The sequence below is a fragment of the Paroedura picta genome, chromosome 3 (genome assembly GCF_049243985.1).
Source record: "Paroedura picta isolate Pp20150507F chromosome 3, Ppicta_v3.0, whole genome shotgun sequence".
NCBI lineage: Eukaryota > Metazoa > Chordata > Lepidosauria > Squamata > Gekkonidae > Paroedura > Paroedura picta.
The window spans coordinates 16,013,768-16,031,381 of record NC_135371.1 but is presented as its reverse complement, the minus strand read 5'-3'; the positions used below and the strand labels follow the sequence as shown (position 1 = coordinate 16,031,381).

Sequence of the window (17,614 nt, the reverse complement as noted above, 5' to 3'; positions counted from 1 at the left end):
CAAAAAATATCTTCCTAGAGACAAGTCTGTGAAAAACCCACTAGAATTTGAGATTCTGTTTGTCAGTTTATGTTGTCGTTGTTGTTGCTATGTGATTTCTTACCCACCTTCCCCCCCCGAAGGCTCAAGGCGGGTTACAACATATATAAAAACCCCATACAGCCCTTAAAAACCAATATAAAATACACAATAAAAACATCAACCCCCACCAAAAAAACAAAACTCTTCCCAGACCCGAAGTCTCCCAACTAAATCCAGAGGGGAAAGGGACAGAGAGGGTGCTGAAGACATTCGCTATCACCACTCCAGTGGGGAGGGGACATGATCTTCCTTGCTGCCTGGCCTCAGCTATAGACCTGGCTGAAGAGCTCTGTTTTGCAGGCCCCGCAGAATGTTGAAAGCTCCTGTGGGACCCACAGCTCCTCCAGGAGCTCATTCCACCAGGTCGGGGCCAGAACTGAAAAGACCCTTTCCCTAGTTGAGGCCAAGCGAGCCTTCCTGGGGCCAGGAATGACCAACAAATTATTACCCGCAGAGCGTAATGTAGATCAGGGGTAGTCAACCTGTGGTCCTCCAGATGTTCATGGACTATAATTCCCATGAGCCCCTGCCAGCAAACGCTTATGGGGACCGCAGGTTGACTACCCCTGATGTAGATAACCTGCTTCCCTTATCTAGGGTTGCCAGCTTTCAGGTAGGGCCAGAACTAGAACTACAGCTGATCATTAAAGTGATCAGCTCCCCAGAGAAAAAAGCTGCTTTGTAGAAGGCCACCCATACCCTGCTGTGGTCCCTCTCCATCTCCAGCCCTGTCTTTCCCAGGCTGTACCCCCAAATCTCCAGGAATTTCCCAAATTAGAGTTGGCAACTCTAGCACTTTCTCCATGAGCAGGAAACATTGCCCTAGGAGCAGCCCAAAATATTACCGCCTACCCAGATTCAGGGCTTTTCTGCATGCGATTATATATAGTGAAATGCTTACCTTGTGAAGACGCTTTATTCTAAGCCGTTCCCCATGACATCGCCAACCTCCCACATCTGGCCAGCAACACCTCGCTATATCCGCCATTTTAAAGCACTAGTTGGGGAATCGCATAAAATGGATTCACCAAACTAAAAGTGCTTTCCCCCAGTGGACAACCAGCCAGCCAGCAGCAAAAGAAAAGTATGGAGGCGAAGAAGCGCTACATCCGCTTCCAATGTCTCGCCCTTGCACCTGCCTTTTTTTTTTTAATGGCGATCACCGGAAGTTCATCTGTCAATCAGCCATGCCGGGAGGGGATTGGCTGGCCAAAGTGCAACAAGACTAAAACAGGAAAAGTGGCCAGAAACATGTGAGACAGCTTGAGAAGTGTGGAGTGCCGGTGAGTCCCAATTATTTGTCATGCTTTGCAATACAGCAGGTTTCACGCTATAATGCCCAATGTGCGGAAAAGCCCCCCAAAAAAGCAAGGTGGGGAAGGCCTGAAAAAGTGCCAGGGTAGGCACAACATTTGGATTTTGCTCCAGACATTTCCTCTGCTTTGAGAACCATTAAGCCTGTGGAGGCTCAAATATTTTCCTTCAAGCGGCCTTTCCACATGACCCCTTCCACTGCATACAAATTGTCTTATTGACCCTGCTGTCTACATCCATCCTCTGCAGAATAAGCAAAAGATACATCCAGCCACATACTCAGATGACTTCAATTCTTTGTTAATATACACCCAAGGCAGCTTTATAAGACTTTAGCCAGGATCTTTTGCTGGTGACATAGATCTGGCCGGCATCAGGCTTCATTCAAGGCATCTCCACTCCAGTGTGTTCTTGGCTTGTATAGAAAGTCTGCCCAAGGTCCTGGAGGAGAAGAGAAGGAGGTGGTCTCTCTGTTCCCCACTTGTGCTTCCTTACCTTCAAAGGTCTGGAACCCTCACATGTCAAGATCTCCTCTTCCATTATGCCCCCCAAAGGGTGCTAAGGATTAGTGACCAAAACCTGCTTAGGATCCCTGGCCCCAAAGCGATCAAATTAGCCTCAACCAGTGCCAGGGCTTTTTGGGTGGCTTTTTCTCCTGGTGGAACAGTCTGCCAATGAGATCAGAGCTCTGTGGGATCGTAAACAGTTCTGCTGGGATTGTAAAAGAGAGCTGTTCTGCCGGGCCTAATAATCCGATCTGTGACAAAGAGAGGGGACAGAAAGAACTCATTCTCCCACAGTACTGGAACTCAGGGGTCCCCAATGATGTAGATGAGCAATAAGTTCAGAACGGACTTGATCTAGTAAGGCTCTTCTTATGAAACAGCAAAAACTTAAATACATCTTCAAAACCTTAAAAACTTAAATCTAAACATACTTTTATATTATCTCAGCCCTTGTCAGCTTTCAGGGGCTCTTGCACACAATGGAACATGAAGAGGACACTGGCCAAAACAGGGGAACTGACCATCTGTAAATTACACTGGCTGAGAAATATATAATTCTGGCCAGAAAATATCTCATGTAGAAGAACAGAAAAATCAGGACCTGGTTTACCTCTTATTGGGTAGAAAATTCTCCGCATATTTCAGTAAAAGAGTTAGACTCTTTTTAAATTTAAAGTAAAATGTCTGGGGAGAGACCTCGATTATCTCTGAATAGGCCATCTCCAAAGTATGCCCTCAGTGGCTACAGTTCTGAAAGCTGATTCAACCAAACCACCACCACCATAACAACAAGAGTTGGTTTTATACTCCGCTTTTTACTACCTGAAGAAGTCTCAAAGTGTCTTATATTTATCTTCCTCCCTCCGCAGCAGACACCCTGTGAAGTAGGTGGGGCTTTGACAGAAATGCTTTGCAAGACCAGCTCTAACAGAATTGTGACTGGTCCAAGGTCACCCAGCTGGCTGCATGTGGAGGAGTGTGGAATCAAACCTGGCTCACCAGATTAGAATCCACCGCTTTTAACCTCTACATCAAACTTGCATCCATCACCATGCATACCTGCTTCTTGTCTGGAGTGCAGTGCATGTATCGAGTGGGTCCTTCAGTCCCATCGGGGTCACTGAGATTGGTAAGGTGCTTTGTGGCCAGGAGGCAGCTGGCTGTACGCTGGCGCTGCTTCCCAAGACGGTGCATTGTGTGCAGCTGTCGACGCCAGTTGGCCACTTGCTGCATCCTAGGTGTGGAAACTGGGCATCCTAGCCACGGTACCTATAAAGTGGTAGAACTATGTCAGGAGGTGCCACATTTGTGGGCATAAGGGTCATATGTCCTTTGTGGCGAAAGATCTGCAGCAGTTGCTTGTTTGTCTTTGGAAATAATTTTAAGGCAGCTTCATGTCCTTATGTGCATTCTAATTCTACAGGCAGTTTGGGAGTAGATCCAGATGATTTTTCTACTAATAAAAAAGGAGGGGTCCCTTTGACCACCAAAAGTGCTATGTTGGATATCATGAGACCTGTATGACCAAAGCTGTATTTCTAGCTGTGGTAGATAACTGTGTAAGCTGATTGCATTCAACTGTTATTAAAAATACTTGTCTCCTGAATATTGGATGGGGAAATTAGTAATTTTAGGAGACTTCTCTGCGCAAGTGGGGTAACAAATGAGAACTCCACCTGTGTATACCAGGAGAGTAGACCTATCAAAAAACTCAGGCGGTGGCTGAATTTTAAAAATAAAAAGGGATCTTTTATTGGGAAAAAATGTAAAGCCTTAACAAACTTTCAGACAATTTAAACTAACACAAGAAGAAAGTGAAGAGCTGAGATGGTGCTATGGGGAGTATAGGTCAGAGAAAAATTAATAGCTATCTTCTGATGAAAGTTGGACAGAAAATATGACATGGATGATGCTGGGTACATGGCCTGGATCCTAGGACAACACACACAAGGCTATAGCCCTGTGTCTTTTTAGTCTGGAGACTAAGGCTGGGCAGCTAGCCTCTAAAACAAAGGAGCTGATGTGTTACCCCGGTGAGGTGAAGAAATGCAGACAAGGGAACAATTCTGTCATTTTTGAGACAAAAGCCCTTGGCTGAATTACGGAGTCAGGGAGGACATCGATGATTGCTTTAGGATGGGTTTCCCAAGCCAAAAGAGTGACTAGTAAGGATGTTCAGGTGTTGACTCTCTGGTCATTAAGGAAGGGAAGTAGCTGAGGTGGGGATGAATGAGTTAAGGAAAAGAATGACCACAGCTGTGAGAGGAATATCAAAGAAAAGAACAAGCTCCCAGGTGCCATCATCTCAACAATAAGCCTAGGTGAGGGAAAGGTCAGTTGAAGATGCCCCTCATGGGAATAGTAATGTTTCTCTACATAAGGACTCCTTCACAATTCACTCGCTGCATGAGTGCAAACTTGGCTAGGTCAGCTTCCTGGGGGGAACTGACATGACTTGGTACATTTCTGGCCCAGCGATGCTTTGGTAATGCAATGCAGGCAGCCTTTTCTCAAGGGCGGTTTGCTAGTAACCCCTCCACTTTGCCCATGGCCAGGCTGCATACTGTCGCCGTGCCTATTTAACTTGTATGTGGAGCACGTCATGAGAAAGGCGGGGTTAGATGAGTCACAAATTGGGATCAAGATTGCAGGGAGAAGTATCAACAACCTCAGATATGCAGATGATACCACTCTAATGGCAGAAAGCGAAGAGGAACTAAAGAGCCTCTTGAGGCGGTTGAAGGAGGAGAGTGCAAAAGCTGGCTTGAAACTCAACATAAAGTAAACTAAGATCATGGCATCCAGCCCTCTCAATTCTTGGCAAATAGATGGGGAAGAAATGGAGGTAGTGACAGATTTTATTTTCCTGGGCTCCAAGATCACTGCAGATGGGGACTGCAGCAAAGAAATTAAAAGACGCTTGATCCTCGGGAGGAAAGCTATGGCAAATCTAGACAGCATCCTAAAAAGCAGAGACATCACCCTGCCAATGAAAGGACGTCTAGTCAAGGCTATGGTCTTCCCAGTTGCAATGTATGGCTGTGAAAGTTGGACCATAAGGAAGGCCGAGCGTCAAAGAATTATGGCTTTTGAACTCTGGTGCTGGAGGAGACTCTTGCGAGTCCCTTGGACTGCGAGGTGAACAAACTGGTCAGTCCTAGAAGAGATCAGCCCTGACCGCTCTTTAGAAGGCCAGATCCTGAAGATGAAACTCCAGTAATTTGGCCATCTTATGAGAAGTAAGGACTTCCTGAAGAAGAGCCTAATGCTGGGAGCGATTGAGGGCAAAAGAAGAAGGGGACGACAGAGAATGAGGTGGCTGGATGGAGTCACTAAAGCAGTCAGTGCGAACTTAAATGGACTCCGGGGAATGGTAGAGGACAGGAAGGCCTGGAGGATCATTGTCTATGGGGTCGCGATGGGTTGGACACGACTTCGCAACTAATAACAACAACAACTGCCCATGGATGGATCTGGGCTCTAATGCAACCTTTTGAGATTTGGATGCAAATCAGCCTTTCTGCATGGCTATCAATGAATTCACAAGCTCAGGATGGGAACTTTTCAAGCTGCCTCTTTCACGTGTGCACACCCACAGTGAGAGTGCTTCAAGAATAAGCATGTGAATTTGGCCACAATCCAGAGGTGTGGTTTAGCTTTAAAGCCAAGTCTGGGTGAGAAGCTAAAGGAAAACACGAGCTGGGGGTGGTGGAGTTGCTGAATGCAAGTTATGCCATGAGCCCTCAGAGAAGAGCGGTATAGAAATTTAATAAATAAATATTATCCAGGCAGGTTCTCAGGGGGCTAAAAGGATATTCCTTGCAAACCAGCTGACTTCCTATAGTGATTAATTATGGTGAGAAAGTTTGCAAGTACAAGTTAAGATATTGCTAATATTAAAGCATAAAGTGTCATAGAATCATAGAATTTTAGAGGGACCTCCTGGGTCATCTAGTCCAACCCCCCGCACTATGCAGGACATTCACATCCCAATCGCTCATCTACTGTAACCTGCCATCCCTTTGCCTTCACAGAATCAGCCTCTCCGTCAGATGGCTATCTAGCCTCTGTTTAAAAATTTCCATGTGTCATGTACATAGACATAAACTTTGGAAAAGCATATTTTCTGACATGGGGGGGGAGCCTTCTGAGTATTTTGCCTGTGCTGTTTTCCAAACCTGGAACAGCACTGGGGTTGTCCTAGTTGGCACAACTGAAGTAAACCTGCAGGGTACTTAGCAGGTGTGTCTGGATCTCCATGCCTGGCTGAAATTAAGCCTGTGTGGAACTGAGACAAATATGAGACAACTGAGACAAAGCTCCCTGGGGCAAGGCATTCCCTTTCTGTACTCTGTAAAGCACTGATGGCACAACATGATTTATTAGTAGTGGTATCTCTGTTGCCTCCTGCACAAGTAGGGTCTCTAGCTCCAGGTTGTGAAATACCTGGAGATTTTAGGGATGGAGGAGGGCGGGGGTTTGTGGGGGAGGGATCTCCATGGGGTATAATGCCAGAGAGTCCACCTTCCAGAGTGGCCATTTCCTCCAGAAGAATGGATCTCTGTTGCACAGAAATCAGTTGTAATCCCTGGAGATCTCCAGCCACCACCTGGAGGCTGGGAACCCTAGGCACAACAGGCCCAGGAACAATTGCTTGACAGCAGAGATCTTAACTCATGCTTAATAAAGCTCTAGTATAAATATGGGATGGGAAGAAGGTGGCTACCAAAGACAGGCTCTCTGCCCCTGCTGGATCTGTTCCTCACCTGGTGGGAGAGTGAGCTGCCTTTCTTAGCTTCTGCAAGCTGACGCTGGCGCTTGGGTTCCTCATGCAGTACCCTCCAGATCTCCTCAGCCCTGTCTGTGGGACAGGGAGGGAGGAAATGAAGCTGACCGTCCTCAGTTCTGGGCCACCATAAGCACCCCCCCTCCCAAATGAACACCCCCTTGAGCAGGGGTAGTCAAACTGCGGCCCTCCAGATGTCCATGGACTACAATTCCCACGAGCCCCTGCCAGCATTCGCTGGCAGGGGCTCGTGGGAATTGTAGTCCATGGACATCTGGAGGGCCGCAGTTTGACTACTCCTGCCCTTGAGTCTGTAGTCTCTCTTTTGTCATCATTTCATTCCTATGCCAGGAAAAGTTCCACCTGCTAACTTCCGATAGTTGAGGGAGACACAGAAGGCCCTTCCTGGGGGGGGGGGGGAGAGGAGTTGGCTTTATCCCCTGCTTTTCTCTGCCCAAGGGAATCTCAAAGCAGCTTACACTCACCTACCCTTCATCTCCCCACAACAGACACCCTGCGAGCCCTAAAATAATTTTTTCAGACTTTGAGGAGCCCCAGAAGTGAGCTGGCCACGCCCTCAGAAGTGACATCACTATCCATACCCTTGGCCCTCCTTTTGCTCCCTCCTCCTGCCTTTACTACTACTACGGTGGCTCTGCCTCATGTAGGCCGGAAAGAAGAGGAGGAGCTGAGAAGACAGCCCAGACCCACCCCCGTTCCACCCCACTTCAGAGCTCCTGGTTGGGAATCCCTGATCTAGGCTCCAGATCAGGGGTAGTCAAACTGCGGCCCTCCAGATGTCCATGGACTACAATTCCCACGAGCCCCTGCCAGCGAATGCTGGCAGGGGCTCGTGGGAATTGTAGTCCATGGACATCTGGAGGGCCGCAGTTTGACTACCCCTGCTCCAGATGCTTCCACATACCAGTACATAAAACATAGAGTGTGATAAACTGGGGTAAACACATGAAGGGGAAGTAGCACACTTGGTCAGAGGGTTACTGCAGGGACAGTATTGCAAGATCAATCACACGGGTGTAAGAACTGGAGACAGCAGGCCGAGTACGATCTCCACTTTGCCTTGCTTTGACAAGATGGAGGGAAAGGAGAGGGCCTTTCCGAAACTGCTTTACCTGTACCAGCCACCAGTAGGTGCTGTACTGCAGGGTTTATGGGTTTTTCCAGGAGGGGTGGCTTTATAATACTGGAAGCTTTCTCAGGGCCCAGCAGCCTGCAAGGAAGGAAATAGAAGTCACCGTGGGATGCTGGGACCCTAAAAAGGTGGACACAGCTAACCTAATGAGAAGTTTGAGTCCAGTGGCACCTTTATGACCCACAAAGTTTAATTTTGGGTATATGCTTTCGTGTGCATTCACACTTCTTCAAACATCTGAGAAGAATAGATTCAAATGGGTAGCCGTGTTGGTCTGAAGTAGCACAATAAAATCAGAGTCCAGTTGCAACTTTAAGACCAACAAAGAAGATCATAGTCTGAGGAAGAGTGCTTGCACTGGAAAGCTCACGCCCTGAATAAATCTTTGTTGGTCTTAAGGGTGCTACTGGACTCTGATTTTATCTGAGAAGAGTTCAACTTTGTTGGTCTTAAAGGTGCCACTGGATTCAAACTTTGTTCTGCTGCTTCAGACCAACTCTGCCACCACCCCCCACCTCACCCCCCACCTAATGAAAAGCTGTCATACCAGAACAATGGCCCCAGTACTGTTTGTTTATGGATTTAAATAGCTCCTCCCAACAATGTTCCTGAGGCAGAGTTTGATTCCGCTGCAATAACTCAGGTTACGGGTAGTGGATTTGGGGGGGGGGGTAGTTTTTAGATTTCTTTGCACTATTTTAAGTCTCTTGTCACTTTTGTCCGCCTTATTACCAAACTTCACAAGCCACTTCACCAGTTTCCAGACTGATCCCCTTTCTCTGTAGAAACAAATATGCTATCCACTCACAGTTCCCTACCAGCATCTTCTTTTCATGGGATGCCATAGTACTATACCAAAGGATTAATGCCTGAGGGAATTGAGGCGCTTGCTTCAGTCCTGTATCCCATTCATATCAGTGGGACAAATCTGAGAAATCCTTTTTTTTAAAAGCCTTCTATGCCACCTTTAAGCCCAGGAACCGCCCCCCAAAAGCAACAAAACAATTCCAAGTTACAATGCTGTTCAAAATACAGACTGGTTCAAATGTAAGGTGACCAGATTGTCCCACTTTTAGAGGGACATCTGGGGGTACCTGGCAAATTGTACTTACGTTAAAATTTAAAAATATGTATTACAATACTATTTTTGCGTTCTATGAAACTTTTTGTTGCTCCATATATTTTTAATCAATTTTTAATCAAGAACCCCGCCCCCCTCCGGTCAATGGTGTCCCGCTTTACCAATGTTAAAATCTGGCCACCTTATTCAAATGAGAACTAATGGGTGAGGTCCTATGGTGTATGAATCATAGCTTCATATTGTCAGCACACACAGTTCTTTCCTGTCTTCCCCACCCCTCTGAAATCTCTGAAAAGCTGGTGCCGGAAGTTGCAAGACCACTCAGAGAACGAGCCGTGCAGCTGAGGAGGCTGAGGTGAGGGAGAAGAATAAATGGAACTCACTCCCCAGCTTCCTCCTGGATTAACAGAGGCATCCCTAGCAGAAGAAGGAAACAGGGATAATTTCCATCCACTTTCTCTTCTTAAATGCAGCTCCCTGGGCTCCTGCAGTCTCCAACACCAGCTTTTCAAGACTGCCTGGCAGCTACATACTTGGACCACAAAAAACAGAGCAGTGCATGTATGATTATTCAGGGGGTTGCACATTGCACTTCAGACATGCTCAGAGGCACTGTCTTTACCTCACATTTTCCAGGGCTGGACACAATTTGCCCTCTTGCTCTCTCCCTTTCCAGCACATTCACCCATACAGAGGCTCTGGGGAGGGTTAAGGTGTAGCCCTAATGGAAAAAGGAACTGCTCACCTGTAGAGATGCTGCTGATATTCAGGCAGGGGTCTCCCAGGAACACCTTTCTCTTGGATGTTTTGCAGACTCCAGTGCCCAGGTCTTTTGGGGCTAACCCACCTGTGAGAGTCTTGGATTCGTTGTGAATGTAAGGACCAGCCATGTTTCGGATGTATCATCAGAACCTGTTAGGAAGAGTTAGGGAGCACCGGCAGGGCTGAAATGGGAATCTTTTCCCACTCCTCCCTAGAACTTCAGCTTCCAGACCCTTCTCTTTCATTCACGGCCAGCTCCCAAGATGGCAAGTTTGAGAGGAGGCAGTATATAAATCAAACTATAAATAAATAAAAATAAAAGCATGTGACTAACCTTGTGGGTTCTGAGTTCAGGAAGAGACGGGCAGCCACTCAGAGAACTGTGGCACCTACGCTCTTTAAAACTTCTTGTTTGGGTGTAGTCATGGTGCTGCTGCAATCCTTCCTGCTTTGTGAACAGCAGAAGCAAGAGCCTTTTAGCTAGACAGCTGGCAGCAGCAGGTAGCACCTTCTCCATAGTGGCTTTTAGCACAGTGGCCGGCATACTGGTGCAGGAAATCTCAGCTCAAATCCTTGCTAAATTATTAAACCTACCAAGCAACATGAGGTTTTGTGTGTGTCTGTGTGGGGCATCAGTCACTCAGAAAGCAGGACAATTTGAAAATTTAAAAGATAAAATTCAAACATGAAAGGAGAACACGTTTTGTTTGGCCAAGGGAGAAAAACAAAACATAACGCATTTGTGAGTGGAATTATTTTGCATGTTATTGCTGGGTTTCGTGTTAAAGACAAGTCTGAAGCAATGGCATCCTTCAGAGTCTTCTCTTCCTGTTCCTATAAACTCCTGCTTTTTTGTACGAAGTGGAGTTTGCTTTATTCAGAAGCTTAACATTCCCTCCTTTGATCCAATGGACCCCCTCCCCCAACACCAGCCAGGGATTCTTAAACTTTGGAGATTGTTCCTGAAAATTGTAAGTGTGCCTGCATTCAATAGAGATAATTAAAGGGACACACACTGTTCCTTAAGAGTTGGACAAAAAATAACAGTGTGTTTCCCTTTAAACATATCTAGGCAGTGTTGCTAGCCTCCGCTTCATATATGGATTTCTCTGCTTCCATTTAGAAACAAAACAAACAAAACCAGTTATTGGTGATGTGATTTTGGTAAGAGTGTCAAACTAAGATCTGGGAGACTCATATTTGAAACCCCTCTCTGCTGCAGAAGCTTGCTGGGTGACCTTAGGCAAGTCTAACCTACTTTTCATAGACTGAGGCGGGTAACTCTGTTGTCAGAAGAAGCAGAACAAAGTTTGAGTCCAGTGGCACCTTAAAGCCCAACAAAGTTTTATCCAAGGTATAAGCCTTCGTGTGCACACACATGAAAGGTGCCTTAGTCTTCAGGGTAACACTGGACTCAAACCTTGTTCTACCTTCAATGGTGTATTTAGGATACACCAGCTGGGGTTCATGCCCTGGGTGTCCTATTTGATGGGGGCACACTAGGCCCTATCAAGAACCTGCGAACAATAGGAGATGCGCACCCTAAACAACCCATGTTCAGTGGTACCTGCCAAGGTGGGTAGAGGGGGGTGCATGTACCAGCTGTAGGCAGTCTCTCCCCCCCCCCCCCCAACACTGCAGACCTGAGGCTGGGTATGGTGGTTGCTTGTGTCGGACAGAGAAACACACAAACCTCCACAACCTTCCTTCTGACATGGGCGTTGGTGTGGAACGCCCCCTCCCAATGGTTGCCAGTCCCCCATCCCACCTAAAGCTGTTCTGACCGAGCAGTGATATCAGGGCTCTCTCAGCCCCACCTACCTCACAGGGTGTCTATTGAGGGGAGAGGAAAGGGAAGGTGAATGTAAAGCCGCTTTGAGACTCCTTCAGGTAGAGAAAAGTGGCATATAAGAACCAACTCTTCTTGTTCTTGTTCTTGTTCTTCCTTGGACAAGCCAAGGATCTCGTGGTCCGGGGTGGCTGGCCCCTCTATCACCACCCCTTGGTGGGGATATTGGGCAGCAAGGTGGGGAGCTGGTTCACATGTGGGCATTCCTGTGTCACCTCTGAGGAGTCACAGCCCCTGTGTCACCAAGCCCCACCCACCCACTTGCCCCAGGTGCAGAATGGGATGAGTACATGCCTTATCTACCTTACGTATATAATTCTTCCCTCATATTATTCACACAGCTCGTGAAGCAAGTTAGGCTGAGAGAGAACGATTAAAACTATCCAGATGGCTTAAAACTGTTCAGATGGCTCCCCTCTGTGAGGATGAAACAGAAGGGAGAATGAGAGAGCTGTTTCGGGTACCCATTGGGAATAAAAGTGGGGTATAAATATCTAAATAAATAGGTGTTGGCCAAATGTTCCCAAGCACAGGTAATTTCGGTGTTTGGCATGATTGTCCGTTCCCTCCCTCAAGATCTCCAGATATATTTTATGTCCTTTTCCACTGTTCCTTCCTTCCCTCACACCCCCTTTCTTGTTGCCACGCTGGCTTCTCGTTCCCAGACACTTCACTTTCTGAAAGAAAGCACCCACCCACTCTCCTGAATTTTATTTTATTTTTTTTGAAAGCCCTCATTTCCCCACTGGGAGTTGGCTTATCATGAGGCCTTGGTGTTCGGGTGGAGGAATACAAAAGAATGTTTCACTTGGCCAAGATCCTGGCAGGAGGCTGCTGAGGGCCCACACTGGAACGAGAATAGAGTTTGCAACACTTTGTCTGTGGCAAAGCCCCATGCTGGGAAAAGGCTTCCTGTGAGGAACCCTTTTCAATAATTCAGTGGCAAGTACAAGGTGGGGGTGGGAATCAAGGTTGAATGGGGCTGACTGATTGAATGGACCCTGGAAGAAAGGAGTCGGCTATCCACAAAACAAGCACCGGCTTTGCTGCTACTGTCTCCAGCTATGGGGGGGGTGGGGGGTGGAAAAGCCTGCATGTAAGAAGGATTTGGGCTGGTGCTGCTCCATAGAAATCGCAGTGCCAGTCGCTCTGGTGAAGTTGCCACTTCTTCAGGGAGGTGAGTTGCAGACCACCGAAATTCCGAGGTAGTTGCTTCAAGGCACCAAATTCCCAAAGGAAAGCCGTTTTGCTACCTCCAGCTCCGACTAGGAGGTGTCACTTGTTTAAATAACTGCCATCCTAAAAGCAGAATGATGTTTGTGCAAAATTTTGGCTTCAAGAGAGGAAAAGACTCAGGCTTGTAGGAAGGCACTGCTCATTTGTACTTGCAGATTTAAACTATTCCTTAAAACACATTTGTGGCTGGGCTTTGGTGCTTGTAAAGAGTGCCAAATAGCAACTACCCTTCCGTGTCCCTATACTACAATGGTTCTTAATCTTCCTGATGCCGCAACCCTTTAATACAGTTCCTCATGTTGTGGTGACCCCCAACCAGAAAATTATGTAAGTGTTCTTTCACAGAAATTAAACCGAAACTGACCCATAGCATGAAGATCCATTGTTCATGATTATATTAAAAAAAAATTTTTCTGGGGTTTCTCAGTTCAGTTTTGTCTCGTCCCACCATGCCGATCTCGCTCTTTTCCACTGCTCCAGACAGACGAACGCTCTATCTTGATCTACCCCGCAAGGCTGTTGTGTGGATGTTGCCCCCCCCCCCGGCCAAGCAGCTTGACCTGCCGCGACCCCTGTGAAAGGGTCGTTTGACCCCCAAAGGAGTCCCGGCCCCCAGGTTGAGAACCACTGCTATACTGGGTCTCGCAACAACATTAGGCCATAGAAGTCCGTTAAGGTCCACTGGGAATATGTACAATTCACATATGGCATATATTTGATTGTTCTTCATATGTGTTAGTTATCATGGTGCAGTCAATGCATGTACAAATGAACATGTGACATTTATCCAGGATCTGAGCTCTGGTTTCATTCCTAAAGTCAATGATCACTAGTTCTTTCTTATAAGCAGTTGCCTGTATATGCAGGCAGGATGCATGGGTGCTCAGTGTAAAATGTGAACAGGGCTATAAGGGAAGAGACTGTGTCTTGGTAAGTCATACCTGGAATGACGCTTGTTCCCAGGAGAAGAATGATAAATAATAATAATAAACTATTTTTGTAGCCTGCCCTTCCTGGATAGCTCAGGGCAGGTGATAGCATGGTTTAAAACAATTGCATAATGTAAAATCAGAATATCAGTCAGTTAAACATACATAAATTACAGAAGCCTCCAATTAATTTGAATGGGGGCGGGGGGATTCACAATCTTTGGAGGACAGATCTTCCCTCTGTGTCAGCAGCGAGGCCAGCTTTCCTAGATGTTACTTCTGGCCTCAACCACAGGCCCTGCAGAACTGGTTAAGGTCCTGCAGCGCCCTGGTCTCTTTTGGCAGAGCATTCCACCATGCTGGGGCCAAGGCCAAAAAGGCCCTGCCCTTGGTCAAGGCCATTCTCACCTCCTTTGGTCCAGGGATCCTGAGCAGGTTTTGATCAGATGATCTAACACTTTTGGAGGGCCATAATGGAAGAAGGGGTCCTGTAGATACGCCAGTCCCAGACGATTTAGGGCTTTAAGGGTTAATACCAAAACCTTGACCCTGATCCGGTCTCCAATCTGGAGCCAATTCAGCTGGGAGAGCACTGGTTACTAGCACTTTAACCTACAGAAACTGGGATCAAGTCTTGCCTGGGTACAGACAGTTTCTCTTGAGAACTCATGTGAAGAGCAGGCCAGTTTTGTGATCCCACAGTCCTGTACAGCCAGTCAAGGTGTGGAAATGGATGAGAGAAGATCCTATGATCCTGCCTTCTCAATCTGCTCTCAGCCTTTATGCATGGGCATAATAGCCTGCCTAGGATTTTAGGGGAGGGGCCATGGCTCAGTGCTCAGGCAACCATTTGGCATACATCACCAGTTAAAGAATCCAGTAGTAGATGATGTAAAGCAGGGGTAGTCAACCTGTGGTCCTCCAGATGTTCAGGGACTACAATTCCCATAAGTGTTTGCTGGCAGGGGCTCATGGGAATTGTAGTCCATGCACATCTGGAGGACCACAGGTTGACTACCCCTGATGTGAAGGACTTCTGCCTGAGACCTTGGAGAGCTACTGCTGGTCTGAGTAGACAATACAGATGGACAAAGAGTCTGATGCAGTATAAGGCAGTTTCTAGATGATGCATAATGCAATTTATAGATCTAGGAAACACTCTGCCATTGAAGCTGGTTGGGTGACTTTGGCCCAGTCACACACTCTTAGTCTAACCTACCTCACAGGGTTCTTGTGAGTATAAAACAGGGGGGAGGAGAATACATAAGCTGCTCCGGGTCCCCTTTGGGGAGAACGGCAGGGTATAAACAAGCAAATAAATCATCTCAAATTGTTTTTGCAAAGTACAGAACGCACTTTCAAAATCTATGCATGCTCACACACACACACACGTTGACACCTCCTGCCTTGAGGGCATTTTGGGATGACTCACAGCTCCATGCCTGAGTTGCTTTCCTTGAAAAGTGCTGCTTTGAAGCTATGTGTCAGGAGGCAGGGTAAACCTTAAAGCAAACCCTGAAAAACAGGAGTCATTTGGAGATCAAGCGGCATGGGAAAGTGCTTATGACACTAGCATCTGCCATCTACTGGCTTGGGTAGAGAATGCAGATGAGCCCTCCCCGCCCCCATAACCCAAGCAGAGATCTGCAAAGGCCAGACCGGCAATGTCACTTCCGCCAGGGTTGCAGTACAGGCCAGATCTCTTCAGCTTTGTGTCAATAGCGCTATGACAGCGTTAAGATAGAGCAGTGTGCAGGGCAGATGAATGCCAATTGCCCCGCTTAGGTGCACATTGGCGATCAGGCGATCCACAGCCAGTCTGAACAATCGTGTTTATCTGATGAACCTTCGGGCATATTTCAGGTGCAACTAAATTGCACATGTGGGTTTGTATAGCTACAGGCTAGCCCCATTATTGCATAGGCATTCTTCTCTCAAAGCAGTTTCAGAGGGAAGCTTCTGGCGTTCCACCTTCATTTTATTTTCCCAGCAACCCCAGGAGTTAGGCCAGGTGGAGAGGGTGGCTGGTTTAAGGTGAGCTTCATGACTGTTGGGATACAACCCGGTCCTCAGACCTGTGGCATCCACTCTGCCAGGCCACGCCACACCAGCTCTGAGGATGGCAATTATATACGGCAGTGGTCCCCAACCTTTTTATCACCGGGGACCACTCAATGCCGGGGACCACTCACCAGGGACCACTCAACGCCTTTTACTGAGGCCCGGTGGGGGGGGGGTAGTTTACTCCTCTACTCTCAACCACTGCCCTAACGCTCTCTGATCGCTATGGTAATGTTTAAACATCCCTTCAAAATAAGATACAGACACGCCACAACAATGAAGTGTGTTGTAAAGGGCCAGGGGGGATGAAGTAAAGGGCTGGGGGGGGGGAGAAGGTGACCTTCGGGGCCCACCTCCAATTAGTCGAGGGACCACATGTGGTCCGCGGCCCACAGGTTGGGGATCGCTAATATACGGTACCTGAAAACGTGATAGATGAAACATGCAAAACCATTTACAGTGCCAGTTGAGTTTTGTTTGTGTCTTCCTGAGCCACAAGCCATCAATTCCTGTGAAAAGTGATTTGCTTATCCAGGTTTAATCCAGCTCAGTTTGTACTGGCATGCATTCAATATTGTCAATAGCTTACTTTAGTCATGCAATGTTTACATACAAATGTTTTTTGCTCTGAACTACAATGTTTCATAATTGGGTTCTGTGGACTGAATTTCATATTGTACAGTACCAGGGGAGGGCAGCCTGGCATGAAAGGGTTAAACCCTTCCACTAATATAGCAAATTTGGCACAAACGATTCCAATGCTGCAAGTCCATAGGTAATAAGAGCCTCTTGTGGCGCAGAGTGGTAAGGCAGCCGCCTGAAAGCTTTGCCCATGAGGTTGGGAGTTCGATCCCAGCAGCCGGCTCAAGGCTGACTCAGCCTTCCATCCTTCCAAGGTCGGTAAAATGAGTACCCAGTTTGCTGCTGGGGGGTAAACGGTCATGACTGGGGAAGGCACTGGCAAACCACCCCGTATTGAGTCTGCCATGAAAACGCTAGAGGGCGTCACCCCAAGGGTCAGACATGACCCGGTGCTTGCACAGGGGATACCTTTTACCATAGGTAATGTGGGTACATATTGCTCTTTGATGCAAGTGCATCTGTAGTGAAAAATCTGAACATGTACTGGGGCAATATTTAGCCCTTACACACACACACAATGCACATACATACATTTAGCAGCAAATCATAACTTTTAGCCATTTAAAAAAACAGCACCTTTCCATCTGCCTCCTTCCACAAGACGAATGACATTTTCCTTTGTGTTTTGCAGTCCCCAGTTTTCAGTGTTGTGCCAATCCCTGCAATTCAAAGAGAGAATAGGCGGGCCAACCTCTCTAGGAGAGATCTGAATTTGATAAGGTCACTTTAGCCAACCTTTTTTCTGTTCAAGACAAAGAACTAATATTTCTGGGCTCTGGAACAGCTGATACTTTTGCATTTTATGCTGGACCTCCAGGGATGCTTGCTTCTGAAGTTGGATCTTTCTGCTGGTCACCAAAAAGACAAAACAATAATTATGAATTAAGTACTCCTGTAGTCAGGAGCACAGGCAGGAGAGCGACTGTAAGAACAGCACTACAGGCTCTCATCTCCCCTCCCTACACTGGCTTTCTCTGGAGCAAAGTAGATGTGAGGGCATCCTCATGTGTCCAAAAGGATGCTTCCATTTTAAAGCATTTTAGAAATGCCAAAGGGGCCCGAACAGGATCCAGCCTGCAGTGCTGTGGGCTCAGGCACCCTTGTTTCCATGTGAGCCCTTTTAAAGTGTCAAACGGGTCACCCCCCACCCCAAGTGGCTATTGAAAAGGTGTAGGGGAGCACAGGATCAGGCTCTTCTGGCATTCTGAAATCTC

At 47.2% G+C, this 17,614-nt stretch overlaps 1 protein-coding gene across 2 annotated transcripts; it reads right to left on the bottom strand.

The window, feature by feature from the left end:
- Positions 1-1,124: 1,124 nt before the first annotated feature.
- Positions 1,125-17,281, bottom strand: LOC143831684 (uncharacterized). Of its 2 annotated transcripts, XM_077324901.1 has the most exons (7): positions 16,977-17,281; positions 10,018-10,128; positions 9,667-9,833; positions 7,821-7,918; positions 6,668-6,762; positions 2,961-3,170; positions 1,125-1,836 (listed from the first exon to the last, which is right to left on the bottom strand). In XM_077324901.1, the coding sequence occupies exons 1-7, from the start codon at positions 17,010-17,012 to the stop codon at positions 1,780-1,782; spliced, it is 774 nt and encodes a 257-aa protein (XP_077181016.1). In that variant the 5' UTR covers positions 17,013-17,281; the 3' UTR covers positions 1,125-1,779. The 2 variants fall into 2 exon arrangements, with proteins under 2 accessions (XP_077181016.1, XP_077181015.1); XM_077324900.1 differs by lacking the exon at positions 16,977-17,281 and having other exon boundaries at positions 10,018-10,767.
- Positions 17,282-17,614: the final 333 nt, after the last annotated feature.